The 25577-nt window shown below is 50.0% G+C and overlaps 1 protein-coding gene across 1 annotated transcript; it reads right to left on the bottom strand.

Moving 5' to 3' along the window:
• Positions 1–245: 245 nt before the first annotated feature.
• Positions 246–24550, bottom strand: Incenp (inner centromere protein). Its single transcript, XM_090347536.1, has 18 exons — positions 24395–24550; positions 21402–21552; positions 20845–20955; positions 18783–19549; positions 12622–12673; positions 11475–11529; positions 11266–11362; positions 9589–9640; positions 9070–9187; positions 8855–8989; positions 6162–6271; positions 5965–6085; positions 5543–5665; positions 4265–4446; positions 2817–2883; positions 2534–2638; positions 2201–2351; positions 246–800 (listed from the first exon to the last, which is right to left on the bottom strand). The coding sequence occupies exons 1-18, from the start codon at positions 24435–24437 to the stop codon at positions 589–591; spliced, it is 2652 nt and encodes an 883-aa protein (XP_090203662.1). The 5' UTR covers positions 24438–24550; the 3' UTR covers positions 246–588.
• Positions 24551–25577: the final 1027 nt, after the last annotated feature.

Genomic DNA, 25577 nt, shown 5'->3' on the forward strand with positions numbered 1-25577 from the left:
TCTTAGACAAATAGCGAGTAAATATCCGCCCCCCCGCCACCCACAAAAAAACAGGAAACAGCTTTACCTGCCCCATGACAGATACTGAGATGTTTCCCAGGCTTGTCCAGCATCAGAATCACCCCCACAGATGATCTTGAGGTACACTGCAGCGCTTGCAGCCCATCCAGAGGCCCAAATCATGTGGGCCAGGATCCAGAGTATTCTACTGAAAGCCCCCGTCTCCACAATATCCACAGCAGGTGTCAAGGAATACACTTTATTAATCTACCTCTCAGACACTAGAAACTAAAATTCAGCTCAAGTAGAAGATTTTATATACAGAGTACTGCCTGAGGGCCAGTTGGGGGCTGCTCCTAGTTCTTGAACCCAAGCCCATCCTCCAAATTGGCCTGGGGCTACCTTCCCCCTTGCAGCAGAAAAGCCTGGCACTAGAGGACAGCCACAGGCACCTGACAGAGCCCTCAGCAATGGCATATCAGGTGGAAGGGCACCCGCCCAACACAGACAACAGAGATATACAGATAGACAGAAAGACAGGCACAGACAGGTCCTGAGAGTGCCAAAAGGGCTCAGTGCATGCAAGCCTCAGTACTTCAGGCTGTAGGCCAGGCTGCTGGGGACTCGAGACCCCTGAAAAGGTGGCGAGTTCCAGACGGCAGAGCTGGTGCGCTTGTGGTAGCGGGGCTTGCTCTTCTTGAAAATGTCCTCCAAGTCCAGGGGAAGAATGGTTCCAAAGATCTCAACAAGGTTTGGGGGGTTGTAGTACTGATGGACAATGGCCTGGCTGAGCTGGGTGCCTGAGAGGAACATAGAAGGCGGGGTCACTGCCTTGACTGTGACCTTTCCTACTTCCTTCCCCTACCTACCACCTCTCACCCCTCCAGCCCTGCTCCTGCCCAATCCTCTCCTGCTGAGCCAACTCCTGCCCACAGCACCACCTAACAACGTGTTTTTGTTCTTCTCACTGACATCTGCTGGCAGCAAAAGCCAACCAAGCTCCCCTAGGAGAGCCAGGAGCCAGGCTGAGCTCCATGAGCTCTTAGTTGGGGTGGTACTCACCCTATTTTCTATACCAGATGTGCCTCATGGCACACAGTAGCCAGGTGGCAGAGCTAGGTTGTGAAGACAAGTCCGGTGCCAGAGGCAAAGCACAGACCTATGATACCATCTGCCACCTCCTCCTTGGTGAGTTAGCTGCTCTCACCAACCCCATAGGCCAAGGTGCAGGGTGCAGGCTGAGAGGGCACTGGTGGCCACTGGACTGAGGCTGTGGGAGGGTGCAACCCTGCCAGCCAGGCTGAGGAAGACCCTGGGGACATGTCCTTAGCCCTTATCCAGCAGCGGGTGCTGTTCATAACTCGCTTTGCTCTCAGTAAACCTCGACTGGATTGATGATTCCTTAACCCTTCACAGAGGACAACAGTGAAAGCAAGACAGCCACCAGCAGATGGCTTTGCTGGTTACACTGACACCTTGCTTGCACTTCCCAAGTGACTTGAAACGGTGGCTAAGGAGACTTATGTTTCAGTGATTGTGGAATCTGAATGAAGTAAAGCTCACAAGAATGAGCAACCTGTATAGGGATAGCCACCATGGGGGGCCAGGTTCTTCCCTTTGGAGTCTATGCCCTGCTCTAGCCTCTAAATCTACAAATCTGCAAAGCACCTTATCATACAGTCCATTCCTACTCCACACCTACAGGTCTCATTGGCCTCTCCTCCAGGCCTTAGGCAAAAGTCTCACTCAGCCGAACTCCTATGAGTCTGGAAACTTGACCTGGAAACTGTAGGTCACATCCTGCTCCAAGGCCCCCACGCTCCTTCTCAGAGCCTCTACTGGATACCCAGGCTCCACTCTTGGCACGCCACCTGGTCCTTGCTAGTGCTCTCAGCTCGCCCAGGTTGCAATGTGACGCCATATGGGAAAAGACTCTAAGGAGAGTCACCTGGAGCCCAGGTCAGAGCACTCAGCAGTATGATTATACTCAAAAGAACTAAGGAATTCAATATCCTAGATCTGGTTTGCAGATAAAATGCCCAAGGCCCAAGGCAGGTGTGTTAGGTCATTACCTCACTGCCAGGTGTTGGCACAGCAGCCTGGACAACCTGCAGCAGGCAGCCCATTACTACTACTAGGCCATGACAGGTAAGAAGAGGAGAGTGTCCAAGTCTTCTGGGGAGCTCTGGGCCCTGCTTACCTCTGGCCCAGGTGGGGATGGGCTTCCGGGGATGGGCCTCGTCATCAGTGGAGTCATCACTGTTCAGGTCCATCCCATAGTTATCTGTGTTAATTTTGGGGTGGCTTCTGGGCCCTTGTGGAGTCATTGGATATGAGGTACAAACTGGAGACTGAAAAAAAAAAATCACTATGGCTGTCAACTCTCCTGTGCTCCTGCATCTCGGTGCTTAGGGAGCACCGAGCTTTGACTACTACCCCCCTCATTTCTCAAGAAAAAACAAGTCACAGACTATGCACCACTTTGTCTTTGAATAATTCTAACAGAGCCCTATGCAAGGGGTGCAGACCTCACCTGCACATCCACGGTCACGTTCAGATTCTTGCCGGCCTTAGCCTCCTCTTTGGCTTTCTTCTGCTCCTCCTGTAGCCGCTGCTCCGCCAGTCTCTGCTGCTCCTCCTGTGCCCCCCCACACACAGGCAATTAGGTGTTAGGTGTGTGTGACCTCCACTTCCCTGACTACACTGCAGCCTGTGCAGCAAAGCAAACCAGGTGAGCCCTGCTCCCGTGAGAGCAGGCCTCCAAACCTACAGCTCACACAGGCTGCATGGGGGAGCCCATATCCCCAGGCTCCTACCTTCTTCTTCTCTTCCAGTTCCTTCTGCAGCTGTTCCTTCTGAAGCCGCAGGGCCTTCTCCTTCTCCCTAAAGACCAGGCAAGAGCCTGTTAAGGTGGAAGAGTCTGGGCCCTGTTCTCATGTCGGCTGAGACCCTGTGGGCACTCTTCGGAGAGTGAAACAGTAAAATAGGGTACTGGCTTAGAGCCAAACACTGCACCTTCAACCCCTACACTGGGAATATACACTCTTGAGAGCATAGGGAGCACAGAAGAGCCAGAGCCCACTCAAGAGGCAGCAGACTTGAGGCTCTGGGCCTTCTCTTCTCTAACACCTGTCTTCCATCACTGTCACAAGAACCAAATGAGACCATCTGTACTACTTCTAGTCCTCCCCCACTGTGGGGCAAGGCCCCAATTCTGTCCTGTGCCATCCAATTCTGGAACCACAGTAGTTGCCACCTCCCCCAGCTCTCCTTTCCAGATATCATCTCCACCTCTGTCCCCAGAGGACACCACTGAGTACCAGAAGACAGGCCTGACAGCCTCACTCCTTCATGAAACCAGGACCTACCACAAAGCTGGAGGTCCCTGGAAGGTGAAGGATGCAGATCCTAGCTGCTAGACCTCCACGTCCACACATATTCATGGCACAGTCCTCACAGATTTCCTGGTCCACAGTAAGGGTGGACTATGCACCTGCATGTCCCTAGGACTGGGCATGACCAGGCACAGGAGGGCCTTGATAAACACTAATAAATAAATAAAACATAATCCTAGCTACTCAGGAGGCTGAGATCTTGAGGACCATGGCTTGAAGCCAGCGTAGGCAAGAAAAGTCCATGAAACTCTTATCTCCAATTAACTACCAAAAAAAAAAAAATCCAGGAGTGGAGCCATGGTTCAAGTCATAGAGCACTAGAGCTCAGGGATAGCACCTAGGCCCTGAGTTCAAGCCTCAGGACTGGTACCAAAAACAAAACCTAAATACGCAACTTCTGTCTCTTGAACAGACACATCACTGCTTCTGCAGAACCAGAAGAATGCAGGGCTCATTGGATCCTTAGTTCCCAATGCAGCCAGGCTGGCAATGAGGGTAACTTGGGGGTAACCTGACTTACCATCATCACCAGCCTCCCTCAGGGAGGCCAGGGGGAAGGACACTCATGCTCTACATTGTGCCAACTATCTCCCGCCCAGCGACCTTGATGGCCCTGCTGATCAGTACCACCTCATCCTAAGATCCCCCATCCTACTGGGGTTCTTGAAGAAAGGACACCTGGTTGAAGGAAGAATACAATGACCCAACCTCATGCCTGTTGACTCTCCCAGAGCCAACTCAGTGGTCCTCAGCTGCAGACGCCTGGCTAGGAAATCAAGGAAAACACTTCCTAACCACAGAGTAAAATAGGGAACGGAAAAGAGGTGAGGGCCACACCTCTGTTCATCTTCTCATGAAAGCTTTCTCACCTCTCTGCCTGGAGCCGCTCTTGCTCTAGTCGCCGCCGCCGCTCCTGCTCGGCCTGGAGCCGCTCTTGCTCCCGCTGCTCTGCCAGCCGCCTGGCCTCGGTGGCCTTGCGCAAACGCTCCTGCTCCTCCTCCTCCTTCTTCTTCTTTTGCAGCAGCTCTTGGTGGCGCCGCTCCTCTTCCTCCTGAGACCAACATTCAGAGAAAGGTCAAGATTCTGGGGTAGGCTAGGGCCCACAGGGAGAAGAGAGACCAACTGGAAGGCTGAGCCTTCTCTGCTCTCATAGGTTGCCACCAGCAGAACAGTAGAGGCTGGGCCACTAGACTCCCCTGCCCCCTGCCCCCCAGAAAACCACCAAAAGGATTGCCAGAGCCAGCCTGAAAGGCCTAGCAACAGCAGCTACAGGAACAGATCCAGCAAGGGAAGCCTGGCACCATGCAGCTAGACTCAAGAGCTGTGTGAAGCCGGGCACCAGTGGCTCACATCTGTAATCTTAGCTACTCAAGAGTCTGAGATCTGAGAATCATTATTCAAAGCCAGCCCAAGCAAGAGAGTCTTATCTCCAATTAACCACCCAAAGCCAGGAGTGGAACTATGGCTCAAGTGGAAGAGCACCAAGCCTTGAACAAAAATGCTCAGGGACCATACCCATTCACTTAGTTCAAGCCCCAATACCAGCACCAAAAAAAGAAAAGAACTATGGAATATTGGGCAACTTGCTTGACTACTGTAGCCTTGATTTTCTCCTCCATAAAAAAGGGACAGCAGTAGTACCTACATCTCATGGGGTCACTGAATTAACTCACATTATATCCTTCAAATGGTGTCTCACATGGTATGCAATAAATCTTACTAGTAATAGAACTCCTCAGTGATAAACTGGTTTCTTACCATGGAAAGACCAACAGTTCCCAGAAAGAGGCAGGTTGCTACCCTTGCAGGTGGAACATTTAAGATGGATCTTAGCAGCAATCACGTGCAGAACATCCTAAGTACTACATCTATGACGGCTACATCCATTAACTCACCTAACCCTCAGCAAAACACCGTTGTTACTTGTAGTAAGAGAAGTACAGAAAGGTTAAGGAGCCTGCCCCAGGTCATGCAGCAATCCATGGCATTGCTGAGATAGGAAGGTGGCTTCTAGAGAAAGTAAGGTGTAGGTGATAGTCACCATCTTATCACTGGGCTTGAAGCTTGCCAGGCTCCACCCCGCAAAGTGGAGTGTAACTGGCAGGTTCTCGCAGCAATGAGACAGTGCCTGTCCCGGGGACACAAACCTGTTGGAGCCACTTAAGCCTGCGTGCCTCCTCCTCCTGCTTCCTGCGGGCCTCCATTTCTTCCATTTTCTTGGCTACAGCCTTCTTCTTGGCTTTTTCCTCTGCTAGCCGCTCCTCTTTGGCCTGCAGAGTCCACCCACAGGTGCTTACTGGAGCCATCCATCTCTCCACCCTGCACAGTGGGCCTGAGCTCTGCTGGATGGGCACCCCGTTTCCCTGCTGCTGCACACAAGAAAGGGGCACTGGCAGCCCTTCCTGCCCAGGATCATGCATGCACCAGCAGAGGTCAGACACTGAATCGTCAGCTCAGAGTGGACCTTAAGGCCCAAGGAACCGACAAGGCCAAAACCCATAAACTTCTTAGTGCCCTGAGATATATGGGCTCAACAAGGACCCAGCCACCACCAACCCCGGCTCAAAACCTTCTCAGTCTTTTCATCAAGCTGAGCGAACTTCTGCTCAATCTGCTTCTTCTTCTCCTCCTTCAACTGCTCCACCCGCTCTCGGGCCTGCAGCACCTTTCGGAGGCGCTCTTCCCGCTTCCTGCAGGCATAGGGCAGTCATTTTTAGAAGTCCTGTCAGGGTCAGTGCAGGACACGCCAGGTGCCTGGCCACTTACAGCTTCACTTCCTCCAGCCGCCGCCGCTTGTCCTCCTCCACCTTCTGCCTACGTAGCTGCTCCGCCTCCTCCTTCCGCCTCAGGTTCTCCAGGCGCTGCCGCTCCTTCTCCTGGAGGTTTGGAGGTGAACTGGGACGTAAGTGAGGACACACCCAACCCCAAAGGCTCCAATTGTGTGCATCAATCCTCAGCCAAGTGAGCAACAGTATCTGATGGCCTCTTAAATGCAGCAATGGCCCCAGTACCCTCTGTGCCCTGCCAGGCCAGCCTCAGGGCTTCCAGCTCTGATATGAGGACATAAATGCTTTCCTAGAGCTGTAGTCCCAATTGCCACCAGCAGGGTCCTTACAAGCTCAAAACTAAACATGTGCACTGCAGTTGGATAAACAGTGCACTTGACAAGAGAAGAAAGAATAAGAAGAGACAGAAAGGCAGCTTAGAAAGCAAGCTACCGCTAATGTTTGATTCTAGAACTACCATTTTTAAGGCAGGTGCTGATGGCTCATGCTTGTCATTATAGCTATTTAGGAGGCTGAGATCTAAAGACAGCAGTTGAAAACCAGCCTGTCCAGGAAAGTCATGAGATTCTCTTCTCTAGTTAAACACCAAAAAGCCAGAAATGGAGCTGTGATTCAAGGAGTACCAGCCTTGAATGAAAACACTTAAGGAGATTTTAGACTAGAGGTACAGTAATTGAAAATTAAGGTGGCTCACGCCTGTAACCCTAGATACTCAGGAGGCTGAGATCTGAGGATCAAGGTTCAAAGCCAGCCCGGGAACAAAAGGACCTGAGACTCTTATTTCCAATTAACCTCTGGAAAATGGGAAGTGGGGCTTGGCTCAAGGGTAGTGCAGTAGCCTTGAGCTGAAGAGCTCAGGAACAGCGCCCAGGCCAAGTTCAAGCCCTGTGACCCACAAAAAAAAACAAAACAAAACAAAAAAAAAAACACCTCATTTCCACAAGGATGAGACACAGGCTTTCATTACTTATGCTCCTACATTTCAAATTTTTACCAATTTTATTAGAAAATTCAAGGCTTCCAAGTCTCATAGAATTTTTCTTCTCCAAATGAGCTGGGTTACCCCTGCTCCCTAGAGCCATCCACAGGTTCAAAGAACAGGTGGGAGAAACGATTAGCTGGGGCACCTGCTCTCTCTGCCATGCACCAACCACTCACTTTATACCAGGCCCTGCATTTGGTGCCTAACTCAGTCACACCTGAGGCCACCAAATCTCCACAAAATACTGTGGCCCAGAAGTTAGGAAATGTGTCCATAATCCCAGGATTCTAGAACCTCCCTAGGCTGTGGGTCTCCCAGCTAAGAACTAGATGCCCTTGCAGAGACCTGGACTCCCCAAAGCAGGCCTTGTGGTCAGGCCTCTGAGATCAGTGTGAGGGAGGAACACACATGGCCCCTCCCAGGGGCCCAATGCACAGCAGGGGCCTGGCACAAAACAGATGCCAAAGGCCACGAAGCCTATTGGAAGGCATTTAATATCACCTTGTCTATCCAACGGCAAGCTTAGGGCCTGCTAGCCAGCTGCTGAGAAGCCCCTCCCACCTGCCAAGGCCCTCGGGGGGAGGTGGAAGGCCTCAGGGTGGTAGTGAGTGGCTTCTCGGAACTCTTATGGGAATAAAAGTGTAGCTTGGCAACGGACACAGAGTCAGGCCTGTGAGCAACCCAAGGCTATTATTGGCTCTTGGCCAGCAGCCTGGCTTAGCTCAGCTCAGAGGTGTCTGAGAAGAGAACAATTTGGGTGATCTTTTTCCAGAGGCTACTGCCAACAATTCCAGCTGCCAGCCTGGGCTCAGTAGCCAGACCTCCCTCCCCATCCCTCTCCATCAAAGTCACTCCTCAGGTGTGATCGAATAAATCTCAGAGGTTCTGGGGACCAGCGACAACCTGTTTGTTCTCTTCACAGACCCACGGGCTTGAATGCTAGGGACAGGAAAGAGATCACCACAAGAAGCACTTCAAACTGTGGTTCCGTCACCCCCACTCTGTGTTCTCCCCACAGCAATGGAGTGCCAGGGTCTGCTGAGGGAGGGCACAGCGCCCCAACATGGATGAACACCTCCAGTGCCCCCATGGCCCCATTGCTCTTCCAGTGATGTTAGTGATTCTATAAAGACTGTAAGCTATGCAGACAGGGCTAGAGGAAAAACACTACACACAGCTTGGTTATAGGATAGGAAAAGCTTTACTTACGACAAAGCTGCACTGTGGAGAGGAGACAGCAAAAAGCTGAGTTAATGCCAGGCCATGGATGGCCTGCAGAGCAGACCATGTACCTAACTGTAGCAGCATGTCTGCCCTGGGCCTGCACCCTCACCCTCCATGTCAACCCAACCCTCATCCCCAAGAGCAAAGATATCCTCACATGCCACTCACACTACCCGGCCTGTGGGAATGGTGGGCAGTGCAGCGGTCTGCAATACCCATGCTGCTACCTACAAGCCCAGGACTCTAAGATGGCTGAGCCTCTGAGTTACAGTCAAAACCCACAAAGTCAGGACAGTGCCCCAGTATCCAGGTAGCCCAAGGCCAAGAGGCTTGATCTAGCCATTGCCCAGTGCCAGGCCAGGTTTTCCTTCTCCTGGATCCAGGCCCTCAGTAGACTGAGGGAAGACAAGAGCCTTCAGCCACTTTTCTAGTTCCAGTAAAGCCCAGTAGGGGGAAGGCTCTCTCACCTTGGGGTCTACACGCAGAGGAGTGTTGCGCTTAATGAAGGATTTCATGACGCTGCTGCGGGTGGCTGAGGTAGGAGTCATGAGCAACTGGTTCCTCTGCACAGTATGTAGGAAGGTCCGGAGGGGCCGCACCACCTGCCGACAAGGGCAAGCAAGGGTGAGCACTGAGCAGGCAGGCAGGGCAGGACGTAAGGTAAGGGCAGCAGCCTGCTCACCTTGTTGGCTGGACAGGGTGGAGAAGGGGTCTTGGTCCTGGGGGGCTGTAGCTCCTCCTCTTCTTGGGAATTCTCCTCTTCCAGCTCACTGATTGCCTGCTTGTAGCTACGTTTCCTCCTGTGCAGGACAGATGGCAGTATTACAAGGAAAATCTAGGAGCCCTGCCATACCTCCTAAGAGCCTTTCCCTGTGAGCAAAACTGGGCCTAAGCCATAGGACTCTAGATCAGAAGGACTATGGCGCTGTGGTCTCCCTGACCACTCAGAGAAAGGAAAGTGTCCAGTCCAAGATAACAGAGCTGGGAGGATAGAGCGAGCCAGGCCTATAACAAGCAGCTGATTCCCAAACCAGTGCTCATCTCCAGCATCAAGCCACCCCATGCACTGAGACAGTGTACGAGGCCACCACTCCAGCCAATGGGTGACAGAGCTTTGGACCACAGGTGCACCCTCTCATGCTTGGGTCATGTCCCTGTGCCCCTTGGACCAGTCGTTGGGTTGCCCCTTCACAGCACAAACCTGACGCTCTGGGGTGGCTCCCTGTGTCCATCTGCTGGGTCAGTCTTGGACTCTGGAAGAGAGCGATTTCAGCAAGGCTGGAGCATGAGGAGGAGGAGGAAGAAGAAGAGGAAGAGGAGGAGGAGGAGGGTAAAGAATGTGTGAAGGGGTCAGGGAAGGAGCCCACAGGTAGCAACACTGACCATAGTGGAGGCATGGCTCCCTTTCCTGACAACCCCCAGGTGGTTTGTTGCAGAAGTATTAAGTTTAACACCAAATGGCCTTGAGGAATCTACATTCAGCCAGAGCCCAGCACACCACCTCCAGGACACAGCCTCAGCAAGTCCTGACATCTGTGGCAAGAATGGCAGGGTAGCCCCACCAAAGCCCTCATCATGCCCCACTCTCTGACACTGAGAGTAGTGTTTAACACGGCCACCACACTCGCCTGGCTTGGCCTTCAGCTGGTGCTGCCTTGACATGAGGGGTGTGTACTCAGTACAATCTGTTTCACCATCATTTATGAAAGCACCTTTGGGCCAGGCACTGGTGGCTCACACTTGTAATCCTAGCTACTCAGGGGGCTGAGATCTAAGGTCGTAGTTCAAAGGCAGCCTGAGCACTTAAGCCCATGAGACTTATCTCCAATGAACCACCAGAAAACCAGAAGTGGTGTTGTGGCTCAAGTGGGTAGAGCGCTAACCTTGAGTCAAAAAGCTCAGGAACAGTGCCTAGGCCTTGGCCCAGAGTCCAAGCTCTACATCTGACCAAAAGAAAAAAAAAGGACTCATTACCTGACTCACATAATTGGAATTCCTCTGTACATCATCTTTATAACAATATAGTAAATTTAAAGAAGAAGAAGAAGGAGGAGGAGGAGGAGGAGGAAGCACCTTTTACTCCAGAGGGTCCTTGCTATGCCCCTGGAGACTTCTATCTCGAACTCCTTTGAGGAAGATTTTCAAACCACCATTCAAAAATCTCACCACTCATACCTATAATCCCAACTACTCAGGAGGCTGGGATTTTGAGGATCTCCATTTGAAGCTAGCCCAAGCAAAAAAGTCTGAGATATTCTTATATCCAATTAACCAGCAAGAAGCCAGAAGTGGAAATATGGCTTAAGTGGTAGAGCACCAAACTTGGGCAAAAAAGGCAAGTGAAAACATGAGGCTCTGAGTTCAAGACCCAGTACCAGATCCCCAACAACAACAACAACAACAAAAAAAACCAACCTCACAGCTACATTATTTTTTCCATGAGAAGAAAAAAGCACCTTGCCAGGGAGACATCTGCCAGACTCCAAGACCCTTCCAGTGCCCTAGGGAGCCAGGTAGAGATCCAAACCAACTCTCAGAGCCCTCTGTCCTCTGGTTAAGAAAGGACAGATGACAGAAGTGAGCCAGAGACCAGGCATGGTAGTTCATGCCTGTAATTCCAGCTACTCAAGAGGCGAAAGTAGGAAGACTATAACCTAACTCAAGACTATCTTAAAAACTAAAGCAAAAAAGGCTGGGGGTTCAAACCCCAGTCACACCAAAAAATTAAAATTTGAAAGAAAAATGTTTGAAAAAAAGCACCCAGCAGCAGCTCCAGCCAAAAGACCTATCCCAGAAAAGGGGGCTTCTCGTCCCTAGAACCAGGGCCACACTGAGGCATCATGGCCTGCCACGGTTCTGGGGATCTGCGTGTACTCACCCTGCTGCTGTTCGGGAGATGTTTCTCGCTCATCTGCTACAGGTTTTACCTTGGGTGTACTAATGGCATACAACATGCTCCCATCATTCTTGGAGACCTGCAGGAAGAACTGAGGCTTGAGGAGGACTGCACATGGAATCTAAGACCCAGGATGGCCACGATGGAGAGCTTAGTCTCCGAGGCCTTCCCTCCCTGACCTGCCACCTTACCTCTGTTTCAGCTGCCTCTACAAGCTCAGCTTCCCTGCTGGGATCCTGCTCAGGACTAAAAGTAGAACAAAGACTCTGTGAGAACTGTCCAGGGAACGGAAGCTCTCCTGACCCTCTGGGATCGGGTAGGTGTAGGATGACCTCACATGGACCACAAACCCTAGCCCCCAGGCCGGATGCAAGGACAACAGCTATACACAGTAGCTTCCCGGGCAGAAGAAGGATGTCAGTTCCTGAATCCTACTTCATCTTGTCCTGTCAGAGCTGACTCAGGACAGGGGCCTAATGCTGGATCTTAAACACCCTCCAAAGGCATAAGAGTTAAAGGCTTCTTTCCCAGTGTAGTGTGGAAAGGTTAGGGGTGGATCCTAGTTGGAGGCCTTCAAGTCACTGGAGAAATCACTGGGCTCCAGTCCCATGAGATGAAGGGCTCTGCTACACCACACATTCCTGGAAAGATGGTCTACACTGCCACAGGCCCGAAGACACATGGCCTTTCTGGTCATGACTGAAATCTCCAGAACTTTTCTCCTTATAAGTTAATTTATCTCAGGTTATTTGTTATAGTAATGAAGAGCTTTACTTCCAGCCCTGCCTCAATCTCCTGGGCCCAGATGAGCGCACCTTTTCTAGGCTGCTCACTACTCACTAGGGGCTTTTCAAGCCAGCAGTGTGCCCCGTGGACCCCTGTCCCAATCTCAAGCATTGACTGCTGCCCAGGAGCAAGGAGGGAAGGGGCTAGTTTTAATGATGACAAAACTTGGCCTCAGTATACTGGCCCCAGAAAGAACCCTGAATGTATCCCTAGAGTGCAGATCATCCCTGCACAATGCCCCTCATCCTACCCCATCCCAATCTGAAGATGGCTTATTATGGCTGCATTTACAAGCCATGGAGTCTATACTCCAGAGGTCAGGGCTAGCCAGCGTTGACAAATGCTATATACAGACCAGATACCCACATTACTCACTGCCTGGTTTGATGGCAAGCAGGTTAAGAGGGAAGGACTCCAGTAGAGCCATGGGTAGCCCAGGCTGTGGAGGGTAGATTCAGCCCCAAGAAACACCTCTGTTGCAGTCTTCACTTGACCCTTTAGCTCAAGTATGTCCCGCCCTAATATCCCTAAATCTCCTAGAACTAAACTCACCTAACTTTCTGGGGTACCTCAACATTCAGGAGCCTCTCCAAGTAACTGTGACCTGAGGAAAAACAAAAGAACAAAAGGTATCATCAGAAACAGCCAGGTTGACACACCAAAGATCCTCAGCCCCACCTGGGCCTCAGGCCTCACGCTTGTAATTATCCTCACATCCTCAGCAGAGCTGATGGCTTTATGTCTCCTGCTGTTGCCTAGCTGCCAACACACTCATCCAAGGTCGCATCTCTGCTCCTTCACTGGGCTACAAGTTTCTTAAGAAAAAGGATGATGTCTGCCAGAGCTCTGAGTACAATACAAGACAATAATATTCATCAAGTGTCTACTTACTATGTACTGGGCTCTGACACAGGCTTTGGGGACACAATGGGAAACCAACAAAGCCACTGCCAAAAAATCCTATAAAAGATACTATGTGCAATAAAAGAAAAAAAAGCAAAGGATTCTGAAAGCCTACAGTGGAGGTACCTGAACCGGTCTGATAGAAAGGTCTGAATGATCTAATACAAAGATGAAGAATGCGAAGATGGGGCCAGGAGCATGGCCTAGTGGTATCGTGCTTGCCTAGCATGCACGAAGCCCTGGGTTAGACTCCCCAGAACCACATACACAGAAAAAGCTGGAAGTAGCTCTGTGGCTCAAGTGGCAGAGTGCTAGCCTTGAGCAAAAGGTGTCCAAAGACAGTGCTCAGACCCTGAGTTTAAAAAAAAAAACAAAAAAACGAAGAAGAATGGGAAGACATTCAGGCCAGTGGTTTACAGAGTATTCTCTGGTCTCTGCAAATTCCCAAGAGCATTTCAGAGCATCCCTCAGGTCCTATGTTCACTGTAATCCTAAAGCAGCACTTCCCCTTTGCCTGCATCAATGAAGCCATGGGGCTAGGAGAAAATGAAGCTTAGCAACAATCTACGGCATCATGGAACACTTTTGACCTATCATACACTAAGGAATGGCACTGGTATCTGTTGTTTTGGGGTTTTTTGTTTTGTTTTGTTTTTTGGGGTCTATCATGGGGCTTGAACTCTAGGCCTTGGCGCTGTCCTTAAGCTCTTCAGCTCAACGCAAGCGCTCTACCACTCTGAGCCACAGTGCCACTTCCAGTTTTCCCTTTCATTTTTTTTTTTTTTGGTGGGTCATGGGACTTGAACTCAGCCTGGGTGCTGTCCCTAAGCTCTTCCGCTCCAGGCTACCACCCTACCCTTGAGCCAAGCCCCACTTCCCATTTTCTAGAGGTTAACTGGAGATAAAGAGTCTTAGGTCCTTTTGTGCCCAGGCTGGCTTTGAATCTTGATCCTCAGATCTCAGCCTCCAGAGTAGCTAGGATTACAGGCATGAGCCACCCGCACGCCTGGTGGTATTTTTTTTTTAATACTAAGATACCTTTTTTTTTTTTTTAAAATGAGGGAGGGCAGTGCTGGGATTAAACTGAACTAGACAAGTGCTCTGTCACTAACCTATGCCACTAGGTTTTTTATTTTGTTTTTATGATAGAGTATGCTACTTCAGTCAGAGCTGACCTCTAACTCACAATCCTCCTGCCTCCATCACCCAAGTAGCTTAGATTACAGGTATACACAACCACACCCAGCTCTTAAGTAATATTTTAAGTCTTCAATGTTGAAGTATTAAACCATAAAATAAAATATTAAAGAGTCAGAAGCCAAAAAATTTTTTAAATTAAAAAAAAAAGTTAGGAGCCAGTGGCTCACACCTGTAATCGTAGCTACTCAGGAAGCTGAGATCTGAGGATCTTGGTTCAAAGTCAGCCCAGGAAGAAATGCCCAATGAGCCATCAAAAAGCCAGAAGTAGATCTATGGCTCAAGTGACAGAGCTTTGAGCACAAATCCTAAGAGATAGTACATAGGCACTGAGTTCAAGCCCCAAGTCACATACTCACAGATACACACACAGTCACTTAAATACCTGCCAAGACCACGGGTAGGAAAAGGCTGGTGAGGTGGAGAAAAGGGCCCGTTCAGCATGGACCAGGGGAGTAAAACCAGAGCTAGGACTAAGAGGCAGCCAGGGTGAAGCCAAGTAGCACCCAGGGCCTGAAGGAAGAAGGGAAGACAGACAAGATCTTGGAACAGCCAAGTGGCAAGACAGAAAGAACCAAACAAGCAGCAGGAAGCAGGGACTTCTCCTTTCTGGGATACAGCAGCTAAGCTAAGAAATAAGGAGGGACCAGCTACATAGTGAGTCTTGCAGTTGAAGGTGGAAACTAGTCCCATTGTAGCCAGAAGATATGGCTTTCCCCATCTCTCCTGCCACCCTCATCTCATCCTCCCACCCTCCCTGATCCAACTCTTCACCAATGCTAGGACTTCTTGGAATGTTAAGTGCCCCTTTTGTGCCATTCTGGCCTCCTAGCAGGTCTGATTGCAGGGAGGTAGCCCTTCCCTGGCAAGAGACTGAGGGGCTGTTTGAGTAGACAAGGAACCCCAGGGAGGAACATGGCTGGTATAGAACCAGCTAGAAACCATGCACAGTAGCCACTGTCCCTTGCCTATCTACTCTGTGAATTACTTCTGGGAAGCCCCTCCTCAGAAGATGCACTCCAGGCCAGAGGGCAGGGGCTACACACCCCTACCTGCAGCTCCACTCTCCAGTGCTCCACACTGGCTTCCAGAGGTCCCCTGTGCCCTTCCTTTCCTACCAGTTTCCATTCCCTACCTGTCCTTCCCCACTCCATTGCTACAGGTATTCCTGCCAATCCTTAAGTCAAAGGTTGCTTCCATGGAAACCCAAGCACCGCCCCAGAGCCTAGTGTCGGAAGGCACCTGGAAAGTGTCTTCCTACTTGCAAGTCCTTGTTCTGCGGCAGGCTGGTCATCTCTCCATTGAGTTCAGTCACACATTCCTTCTTAGGTTGTTATGCTTAAATGAAATTTCCCACGCACAAACACTAAGATCTCTCTACCTTTAAGCCACACACCATCACCATTTCATAGATGGGGAGGTAAGGTAAGTGAAGAAGTACACCCAAAGTCACCCAGGGACTTGGTGACTCCAGATCCTGGACTCTGCTTTCTCATCTTTCTCTTACAACCCTCTCAAGTCAGGAAATGAACTAGAATTACCATCAGACTTGTTCATGCACCTATCAGCTCAGAGACCCACTCACATGCAGGAAGAGACAAGAGGGGATTAAAAACTTCCAAGTCAGGGCCGGGATTTTGACCTAGTGGTAGACTGCTTGCCTAGCATGCATGAAGACACAGGTTCCACTCCTTGGTACCACATACATAGAAAAAAGCTGGAAGTGGTGCTGAGGCTCAAGTGGTAGAGCTGTAGCCTTGAGAAAGTCCAAGGACAGTGCTCAGGCCCTGAGCTCAAGCCCAGAACTGGCAAAAAAAACAAAAACAAAAACAAAAAACATCCAAAAAAACCAACAACCTTCCAGGTCAGAGTTGGGCCCCATCTTCCCAATTGTTAGGTTTTATGGCCTCCTTATGCCTCAGTTTCCTTCTCTATTCAAGTGCAAAAATGCTAATAAGCCACAATAGTGCTGTAAACTAATTACACAGGCTTTCCTTTCATAAACCTTAAAGTGTCAGTCAAATCCGGTTACTAGTGACGACATCATTCTGTAAATCCTGGTCCATCCTCTCCATCAGTCCCACTGCTAGGTCCCTTCTCTGGCTTAGATCCTGCAGGTAGCCCCTACCTAGTCTCCCTGCCTACATCTCTGCCCTTCCTCCTGTGTGTGTGTGTGTGTATCAGCACTAGGGCTTGAACTCAGAACCTTAAGCTATTTTATTCAAGGCTGACCAATCTCCTCCACCCCCCCTCCCCCCCGCACACCACTACCAATCCTAGGGCTTGAACTCAGGGCCTGAGCACTGTCCTTGGGCTTTCTCAAGGCTAGCACTCTACCACTTGAGCCACAGCACCACTTCTGGCTTTTTCTATGTATGTGACACCGAGGAATCGAACCTGGGACTTCACGCATGCTAGGTAAGTTACTCTACAGGTAGGCCAAAGTCCTGGCCCCTGAGCAATCTTTTTAACTAGAGATAAGAGTCTCGGGGCTGGGAGTTTGGCCTAGTGGTTAAAGTGCTTGCCTAGCATGCATGAAGACCCGGGTTCGATTCCTCGGTACCACATACATAGAAAAAAGCCGGAAGTGGTGCTGAGGCTCAAGTGGTAGAGCTCTAGCCTTGAGAAAGAGTCCAAGGACAGCGCTCAGGCTCTGAGCTCAAGCCCAGGACTGGCAAAAAAAAAAAAAAAAAAAAAAAAAAAAAAAAAGAGTCTCTCACACTATCCTACCTGGGCTGGCTTTGAACTGCCATCTTGAGATCTCTGCCTCCTGTGTAGCTAGGATCACAGGCATCCTTCCAAACCCTCCTAGCTCAGTCTCACCTCATCATGCAGCCAGCCCTGACTCTCAGAACTGTCACCTCTCCTCAGTAGTTCATAACTCCTGCTTCTTCTAAGACATCAACTCAACATCCTGAGATCTGACAATAACCAAAGCAGCTAACATTATTAACATATACCCTTCCTATACCAGGAGCCACCCTAGACACTATCTGGCCCAATCAAAGAAAATCTCCCAACATTCTCATGAGGTGACTTTACCCAGTTTACAGATAAAGCTCTGAGGCCCTTGAACATATTTCTATAACCTGCCCAATGTTGCAGAGTTGGGGAGATGATGGTCAAGGGACACTCAAAACCAGGCCACTAGACTCTAGAGTCACTTGACTCTCCCCTCCTTTCCTCTCTATAGATATGCCAGGTACCTACTCCAACACTAAGCCTGCTGCAAAGAGAACTCACATCTCCAGATCAAATATGGTGTTATTCACACACGTGGTGATTTACGTCAGTCTCTGCAGAACCAGGGAGGGGGAGGAATCCTCTGACTCTAGGGAAAAGGCCCAGGTTCAAGCTTCAGTGTAGCCATGTACTATACAGACACTGGGGCCAACCTGCTGGGACTCAAATTCCCTCTATAAAACAAGGTTGAACTAGATCTTTACTATCCAATATGGCAGCCACTAGCTGCAGGTGGCTATTTATATCCAAACTGAGTAAAATGTGGTAACATTTAAAATTTACCTCCTTAGGGCCAGGAGTTTGGCCTAGTGGTAGAGGGCTTTGCGTAGCATGCACGAAGACCCGGGTTCGATTCCTTGGTACCACATACATAGAAAAAAGCCAGAAGTGGTGCTGAGGCTCAAGAGGTAGAACACTAGCCTTGAGAAAGTCCAAGGACAGTGCTCAGGCCCCGAGCTCAAGCCCAGGACTGCCAAAAAAAAAAAAAAAAAAAATTTACCTCCTTAGCCAACCACTACTGAAATCAGCACCCAGGAGACAAAAGGAAAAGGATTCCAAGTCTGAAACTAGGCTAGGCTACACAGCAAAAACCCTGATCTCTAAAATCCTCAAGTTCAGGGATATAACTCAGTGGTAGAGTACTCATATACTGTGTGCAAGGCCCTGAGTTCAATCTCCAGCATCACCAAAAATGTAAGACATAAATACAGCAAGGTGCAGTGGCTTACTCCTGTAATCAAAGCTACTCAGGAAGCTGAGATCTGAGGATTATGGTTCAAAGCCGGCCCGGACATTAAAAAGACCTTGAGACTCTTATCTCCAATTAACCACTAGAAGACCGAAGTGGCGCTATGGCTCAAGTTGTAGTGGCTCAAGTGGTAGGGAGGTAGCCTTGAGCTGAAGAGCTTAGGGACAACGCCTGAGCCTAAGGGTAGGATGGTATCTTGAGCTGAAGAGCTCAGAGACAGCACCCAGGTTCAGAGTCCAAGCCCCAGACCAACCACTCCCCTCCCCAGAAAAAAGCCGGTACACACCTGTAATCCTAACTACTCAGGAGGCTGAGATCTGAAGATCAAGGTTCAAAGCCAGCCTGGGAACAAAAAGACCTGAGACTCTTATCTCCAATTAACCTCTAGAAAACAGGGAGTGGGGCTTGACTCAAGGATAGGGCTGTAGCCTTGAGCTGAAGAGCCCAGGGACAGCGCCCAGGCCAAGTTCAAGCGCCTTGATCCACCAAAAAAAAAAAAGAAAGAAAGCAAAACTACAGAAATTTTACATCACAGAAAGGCCCATAGCAAATCCCTCAGAAACCTTCTAGCTGAGCCTGGCACCAGGGACCACCATCTAACCCACAGCACCCCAAAACTCACAGATGATGCGGGCAGAGGCAGCTGGCTCTTTGGTGGCCTTCTTGGAAAGTCTTCTGCTTGATCTCCGGCTGATGCCTTCCTGTTTGGTCACCAGGGAGTATTTGTGGGCCAGGGAGTACTTTTGGGCAAGCGAGACATGGGGCCCAGTGGAGATCAGGCTACGCCGCATTGAGCGAGTGTTCCTACGGGAGCTATCGGTTGTGGAGCAGTTATCTGGCAGGATGGGAGCCAGCACCAAGTTTCGACATGAATTATGTGGAGAGTCAGTTGAGTCCTGGGAAGCTCGAGCTATCTTGAGCTTAGAGGCAGATCGCCCTGTCCCAATTCCTCCACTCTTAGGGTCCTGGGGGGTAGTCATCAGAGAGCTCACTGTGACAGACTCCAGTCTCCCGGCCTCTGATTTCTTGGGTGTTGGTTCCTCATCTGAAATCAAGATGTCCTGAGAAGCTGGAGGCGGGGTTGGAGACACAGCTTCTGACAGAGTCAGAGCAGATGTGAGCTGAGCAAGGTGCATCTCTGCACTCTGGCGGTCAGTGATACCTATCTTCACCATGACCTTCTTGGTCAGTTCTATGGGAGACCCAGAGTTGGGCAAAGGAGCAGCTGATGACATAGAAGCTGCTGCCGCTGCAGCTGCTGCCCTGGTTATCCGCTGCAGCACCGGGGAGCCGTACTCCGCCACTGCTGTGGCCAGTTTCTCCACCTTTTCTTTGCTTCGGAGTTGTCGGGTGCTCAGCTGGCTGCTCCGAGTCTTTCTGCGGGATAACCTATTAGGGCAACAGAACAGAGACTGCAGACAATCCACTGAGGCAACAGGGCACCCCTGTAGACAAATTAGGACAAACCAGATGCCCCTAAGTGTCCACCAACTGGATGAAATATGGATCAAAGGTGTAGGGGACAAAAGATTGGGGTCACAGGTCCTTCCACCTCAAGCCACCAGATCCCGGTGCTCCTCTCTGAGACCCAGTCTGCCTAACTAGAAACCAGAAAGGACACTTAGTCCTCACCAAACTGCTGATGTTTAAGTTAGTGATGCTGTGCTAAGAACCCTGTCTTCAAACTTCACCTATACTCTCCTTTTTTGCTACAAGGTAGTCCTGTAGACTCCATGATTCCCACTTCGGAGGAGGAATGAAGAAAGTCAAAGAAGTCGAAGATTACTCTCTAGGGCCTGCAGCTGCTAAGGCACAAAGCTAGGAGCTTACACCCAGGCCTGCCCGACTCTCAGACCCTGGGCTTCCACTCCAATACTCCAATCACCATCATTCCTATGCCTAGCTATGTCAAGCTGGGAAACAGGAAGGCTGGGGTAGTCAGACAGAAAGTCAGCTGCTCGGGGGGCTGGAGTTTGGCCTAGTGGTAGAGTGCTTGCCTAGCATGCACAAAACCCAGATTTGATTACTCCACACCACATACATAGAAAAAGCCAGAAGTGGTGCTGTGGCTCAAGTAGTAGAGCTCTAGCCTTGAGAAAGCCCAAGGACAGTTGCTCAGGCCCTGAGTTCAAGCCCAAGAACTGGCAAAAAAAAAAAAAAAAAAAAAGTCAGCTGCTCTTTCTTCCACCAGTATAGAAATCCCTTCCCTCCGCTAAGGCTCAGATCAAACCCCACCAATTACCCCACCCCCAACACATACCTACACAAGAAGGGACAGCCACTCTAAACTGGTCTCCATGAACACTTCATTTTCCAGTGTCATCTCATCTCCAATGCCATAGGATATTTTACTTTCCCTCCTTTTATCATGCCAGTCCTGGCATGAACTCAGGGCTTGGGCACAGCCCCTGAGCCTTTTGTGCTCAAGGCTAGTGTTCCACCACTTTTAAACCACAGTACCATTTCAGCTTTTTAGTACTTCATTGGAGGTAAGGATCTCATGGACTTTTCTGTCTACCTGGGCTGGCATTCAACCATGATCCTCAGCTCTCAGATTCCTGAATAGCTAGGAATACAGATATGAACCACCAACACCCAGCTCTGCTGCCCCTATTTACACCTTTACAAGCAAGCTTACCTATGGAGGCCACCTGCCCCACTCACCCTCCCTTGGCCTTTCCTACCTTTTCCTGATGGGGTCTCGATTTTCATCCTGAATATTAGAAACTCGTCTCTTCCGTCGGTTTTTCTGAGAAGGAGTCTTGGGCATCAGCTCGGGCTCTTTGCTGAATTCTCTGTTTTGTAAATACAAGCAGGGTCATACTTGCGGCTTCCTGGAAATGCTTGGCTCTCTCCCGCTAGCCTCTCCTCTTCCCCTGTTTCTGGCAGTGACAGGACAAACTGGGGCAAGCAGCACCAAGAAAGCTCTCTTAAACCAAGTACAAGTCATCTGCCAGGCACCCAGGGGAAGCCATGTTTCCTCCTAGAAACATGGCAAAGAAGCAAGCTTCCAGAAGTCACCACAACCCTACACCTGAGAGGCCCCACCCAGCCATCATGAGCCAGGCAAAATATTCAAGCTCTTCTTCCTTAACCACCATTAGGCTAGACTTCCAGCACACAAGATGCTCAGGAAGGAGACCTGACAGGCTGTTTGCCTGTTGGGCAGGAAAGCCACAGCAACTTGACAGGCCCTACCACTGCCCCCACCACCATCACGCCAGCAGTCCCCCGCCTTTACCTGGTGAACATGCGGTTGGCCTCCTCTTCAATCTCCTGGAGCCACACCATGTCTTTATTATCCAGGTTGTAGACAAAGTCCATAAGCTTTTGGTCACATAGCTCCAGCAGGTGAATGGGCCCTGGGGCTGTGGTCCCCATGTTGGCTTTGTCTGAGAAAGGCAGAGACAAGAGGCACAAGAACTTGAGGTTGGGGACCAGGACCTGATATAGGGAAGAGTTTACCAGGCCATAGCCCTTACCCATAAATCACCAAAGAACATCTAACACTGGATCCAGGGTCCATGCAGAACCCATATGGAAAACCAACAGTCTCATATCTACAAAAAGATACATCCCCCCAAACACACACCAAACACACCAAACACACCACACACACACATACACACACACACACACACAGAACATGTCACTAATTTGAATCTGAACCCTACAAATGGCCTTTTGGGGACTTAAGATAACTGGATATGGCCACCAGCCTTCCTAGATCTGAGAGAAACTGCAGCTACCCCCTGTCCCTGCACCAAACACAAGCCTACTCTTACTCTACTGTGGGCTCTCCTCCTACTGTTTGTAAATGGGTAAGAAAGGACTAAGACACCCTGTGTTGAATATGAGCCCACCCCCGCCATCACACAACCTGACACTGACTCTAGCTGTCTCTTTATAAGATCAGTGACTAGGCCGGGAGTTTGGCCTAGTGGTTAAAGTGCTTGCCTAGCATGCATGAAGACCCGGGTTTGATTCCTCGGTACCACATACATAGAAAAAAAAGCCGGAAGTGGTGCTGAGGCTCAAGTGGTAGAGCTCTAGCCTTGAGAAAAATCCAAGGACAGTGCTCAGGCCCTGAGCTCAAGCCCAGGACTGGCAAAAAAAAAAAAAAAAAAAAAATAAGATCAGTGACTAGAAAAGGGTTTTGTGTTCCAGTACAGGTCCAGAGACATCCTGCACAACTGAAACAAGCTATAAATGGATGGGGGAGCCTGAGAGAAGTGTTGATAAACAAAGTTTTGCTTCTTAGGAAAACTTGTCCACAATATCAGGTGGGGCGGGGGGTGGAGGGAGAATTGGAAAAACTTTTTTTTTGTATCTGATACTCTGGCACTCTGCCACCTGAATGATGCCTCCAACCCCAAAATTTCTCTCTCTCTCTCTTTTTTTTTTGCCAGTCCTGGGCTCAGGCTCAGGGCCTGAGCATTGTCCTTGGGCTTTCTCAAGGCTAGAGCCCTACCACTTGAACCACAGCACCACTTCTGACTTTTTCTATGTATGTGGTATTAAGGAATCGAATCCGAGTCTTCATGCATGCTAGGCAAGCACTCTACTACTAGGCCAAATTCCTAGCCCTTCTTAACTCTTTTATTTTTTATTAAAGAATTTATTAACATTGATTTTTACATCATATTTCAAATGACGTGTTTAACAAACAAGTATTCAAGAAGGAAATCTCTATATACAATTACAGGCACTTAATTTTTTGAACATAATCAAAATTAGGCTAAGGGTTTGTATATTATAGATACATATTAATCAATGTAATAAAACATTATGTCTATAGTCATAAGTTTTTATGTCTATGTAGTTGTGTTTATATTTCCCATACCATGTCCATGTCATTGGGTATGCAAATATTGAGTCCTCACTCTTGCCCTTCTTAATTTTTAAAAACAATTAGGACATCCTGCTTAGGAATTTAGGACCAGATCATAAAATCATTGACAAAGCCCCAATACAGAAGGAAGATTGTAACCATCATAGCATGATGAATGAAAGAGCCACTGAGTATCTAAATGTTGGCTCAAGCCATTACAGATTACATCCTTATGTCAGGCAGTGACCCACCACCCTGATTTAGACAAAAAAGCAGAAAGAATCAGGTCCAGCTCAGTATCCCATGTAGGATGGAAGGTTCTAGAAGGCTAGGATGCTGATTCTTTGATCCTTCAGAAGCTTAAAATCATGTCAGAATGTAGCCTCAGGAGGGTTTTTCCGGCGTGATGTTGGGGAACACTAGTCATCATCATTAAAAACAAGCTCCGCCCTCCATCTAGAACATTCTGTCCCCCATTTTGTATGGCTTCCTAGATCATCAGGGAGGACCTGAACACCAAACTAAAGTATCACCCAGGCCACAATCACATCCATTTGTTTCAAAAAATTCTCTGTACAGTACTTGAGTGACTGCTTATGTTTGTTGATTACTTGTCTCTCATAAACCACAGCTTCCAGTTCAGCACAGTGCCTGGTACTCAAATGAATTAACCCATCCATCAACTAACCCCACATATTCTCCTTTCCACACCCTTCTATCACCAGCACCCCACACTGGAACACTACATGAACAACTCAGCACAGGTTAGGGCAGGTCAGTGCACACCCAGAGGACCTTGGGTGCCAAGGGCAGCACTAATTGAGACAGCATTTAAGCAAAGATCTGTGTAGCCAAATAATCAAGAGCATAGCTTCTTCTCCTCTGCCATCTCTCTAGTCCTTCTGCACCCAGACCACAGCCCTAACAAGTAAAAAAACTTCAGTTGAAGGTCAGGGGGGCAAAAAACAAACAAACAACAACAAGAAAAAAAACACCTGCTCAAGGAAACCAAAGTAAAGATATGCAAAGGAATTACGGAGAGCAACAATGGGTACCCATTTCAAACCCCGCAAAGTGCGTCTTTAACCAAGTCCAAAAAAAAAGCATTTTCCATGGGAAAAAGGTTTCAGTGGACCATGCCTTGGCCATTAAAAAAGAAAGGGAGGAGGGTCAGAACAGAGGTGACCCGAGGAAGCCAGAACTACAAGAATCAGGCTCCTAAGAACAGCAGCAAAATCCTTATCTTTAGCCGGTTTAAGAACCTGTACACAGGAGAAGGTTGACCTTGATAGAGACGCATTGTGGTCATAAGCTGACATGCTGAAATAAAACCCCTTTGTGTAACTACTTAAAAAAATTTTAAGGAAAAAGAAAAAAGTGCAGGAACTTCAGCACCGCCCTACCACACGTCCGTGCAGGATGGTCTATTGTCATAGTTGCTCCCATTTATTGAGTCCACCTTCATGCTGGATAAAGACACGGAGGCAACCCAGTCCCCCGGGAAATGGAGGGTGAGGCGTGGGTCGAAACTGCGCTCTTTATCATCACTTAGCTGGCGGTGGCCTGGACGTCAGCTTCGCAGGAGGAACGTCCAGGCTCGGCCCCGGGCCCCTCGCAGGAGCAGCCGTGTCCGAGTAACGGGCGGGACCGGCCTCCGGAAACGGACATGGACATGTTAAAAGGCGACTCCGCAGGACCAGGGAGCGCGAACGGAGAGGCCGCCCGGCACCCGGGAGCCAAACAACCCCATCCAGTTCCAACTCCCGGGGCGTTAAGTCAACAGTTTCCCGACACCGAAGCAGCCAGGCACCCGGAAAGTCGCCCCCGAGGGCCCAGCTGGGGAGTCGGGGCGTCACCCCAACCCCCAGAACCACCCGGACAGGCCATCCTCCGACGTTCCCAAGCCGGAAGCGGCGGGAGTGAAGAAACCGGTCACACCTCCGCCCCGGCCACAGCAGCGAAGGGGTCCAGAACCGGGGACGAACGAGTCGCTACCTCCCCGCACGCCGCCGGCCGGCCGCCCGCGCACTCACCGGACCGCACCGCGGCTCCTCAGGACACTTCTGACCCGACTCCACGGCCTCCAGAGCGCAAAGCCCAGCCTGCCCGGACGCCCTCGGTTCCGAGCCTTCAGGGCTCGCTTCACCGGAGGAGCGACTCGGCGGTGCAGCGCGGGCGAAATCTACGATTTTCAAATCTGAAGGCTCAGCCAATGGTTGGCAAGTCTGTCAGGGCAGTTACAAAACTACAAGCCAATAACGTCCCAGGAATCATCCATCCGACCACCTATTGGCTCTCCGGGTTGCCAATCTGTGGGACCAAGAGGCGGGGAAAGGAAGTTATAGATGCTTTAAGTCTCCTCTGCTTCCGGGAACGGTGCGTAGAACGCGGAGGCCTGGGACGCGCGGAACTCCAGAAACTACAAGTCCCGGCGTGCACTGCGGAGGCCGAGCGCCGAGAAGTCCTCCCTGCACGACGTGAGAGAAAGGAGACGAGAGCTTCGAGGGGAAGTGGGCGCCGCCCGGTAAGCCTGCATCCTGGCCACTCTTGCCTGCGGCTTCGTCGAAAGTTCGTTCCCGATAAAAA

Source organism: Megascapheus bottae, chromosome 16 (genome assembly GCF_031878675.1).
Source record: "Megascapheus bottae isolate mThoBot1 chromosome 16, mThoBot2.hap1, whole genome shotgun sequence".
Lineage (NCBI taxonomy): Eukaryota > Metazoa > Chordata > Mammalia > Rodentia > Geomyidae > Megascapheus > Megascapheus bottae.

Coding starts and splice junctions, on each gene's coding strand:
- Incenp (XM_090347536.1), bottom strand. CDS start 24,437: ATGGGAGCAACTATGACAATAGACCATCCTGCACGGACGTGTG. Junction 21,553..24,394: donor CCATCCTGCACGGACGTGTG/GTAGGGCGGTGC, acceptor TGCCTTTCTCAG/ACAAAGCCAACATGGGGACC. Junction 5,666..5,964: donor TTGATGAAAAGACTGAGAAG/GTTTTGAGCCGG, acceptor TGGACTCTGCAG/GCCAAAGAGGAGCGGCTAGC.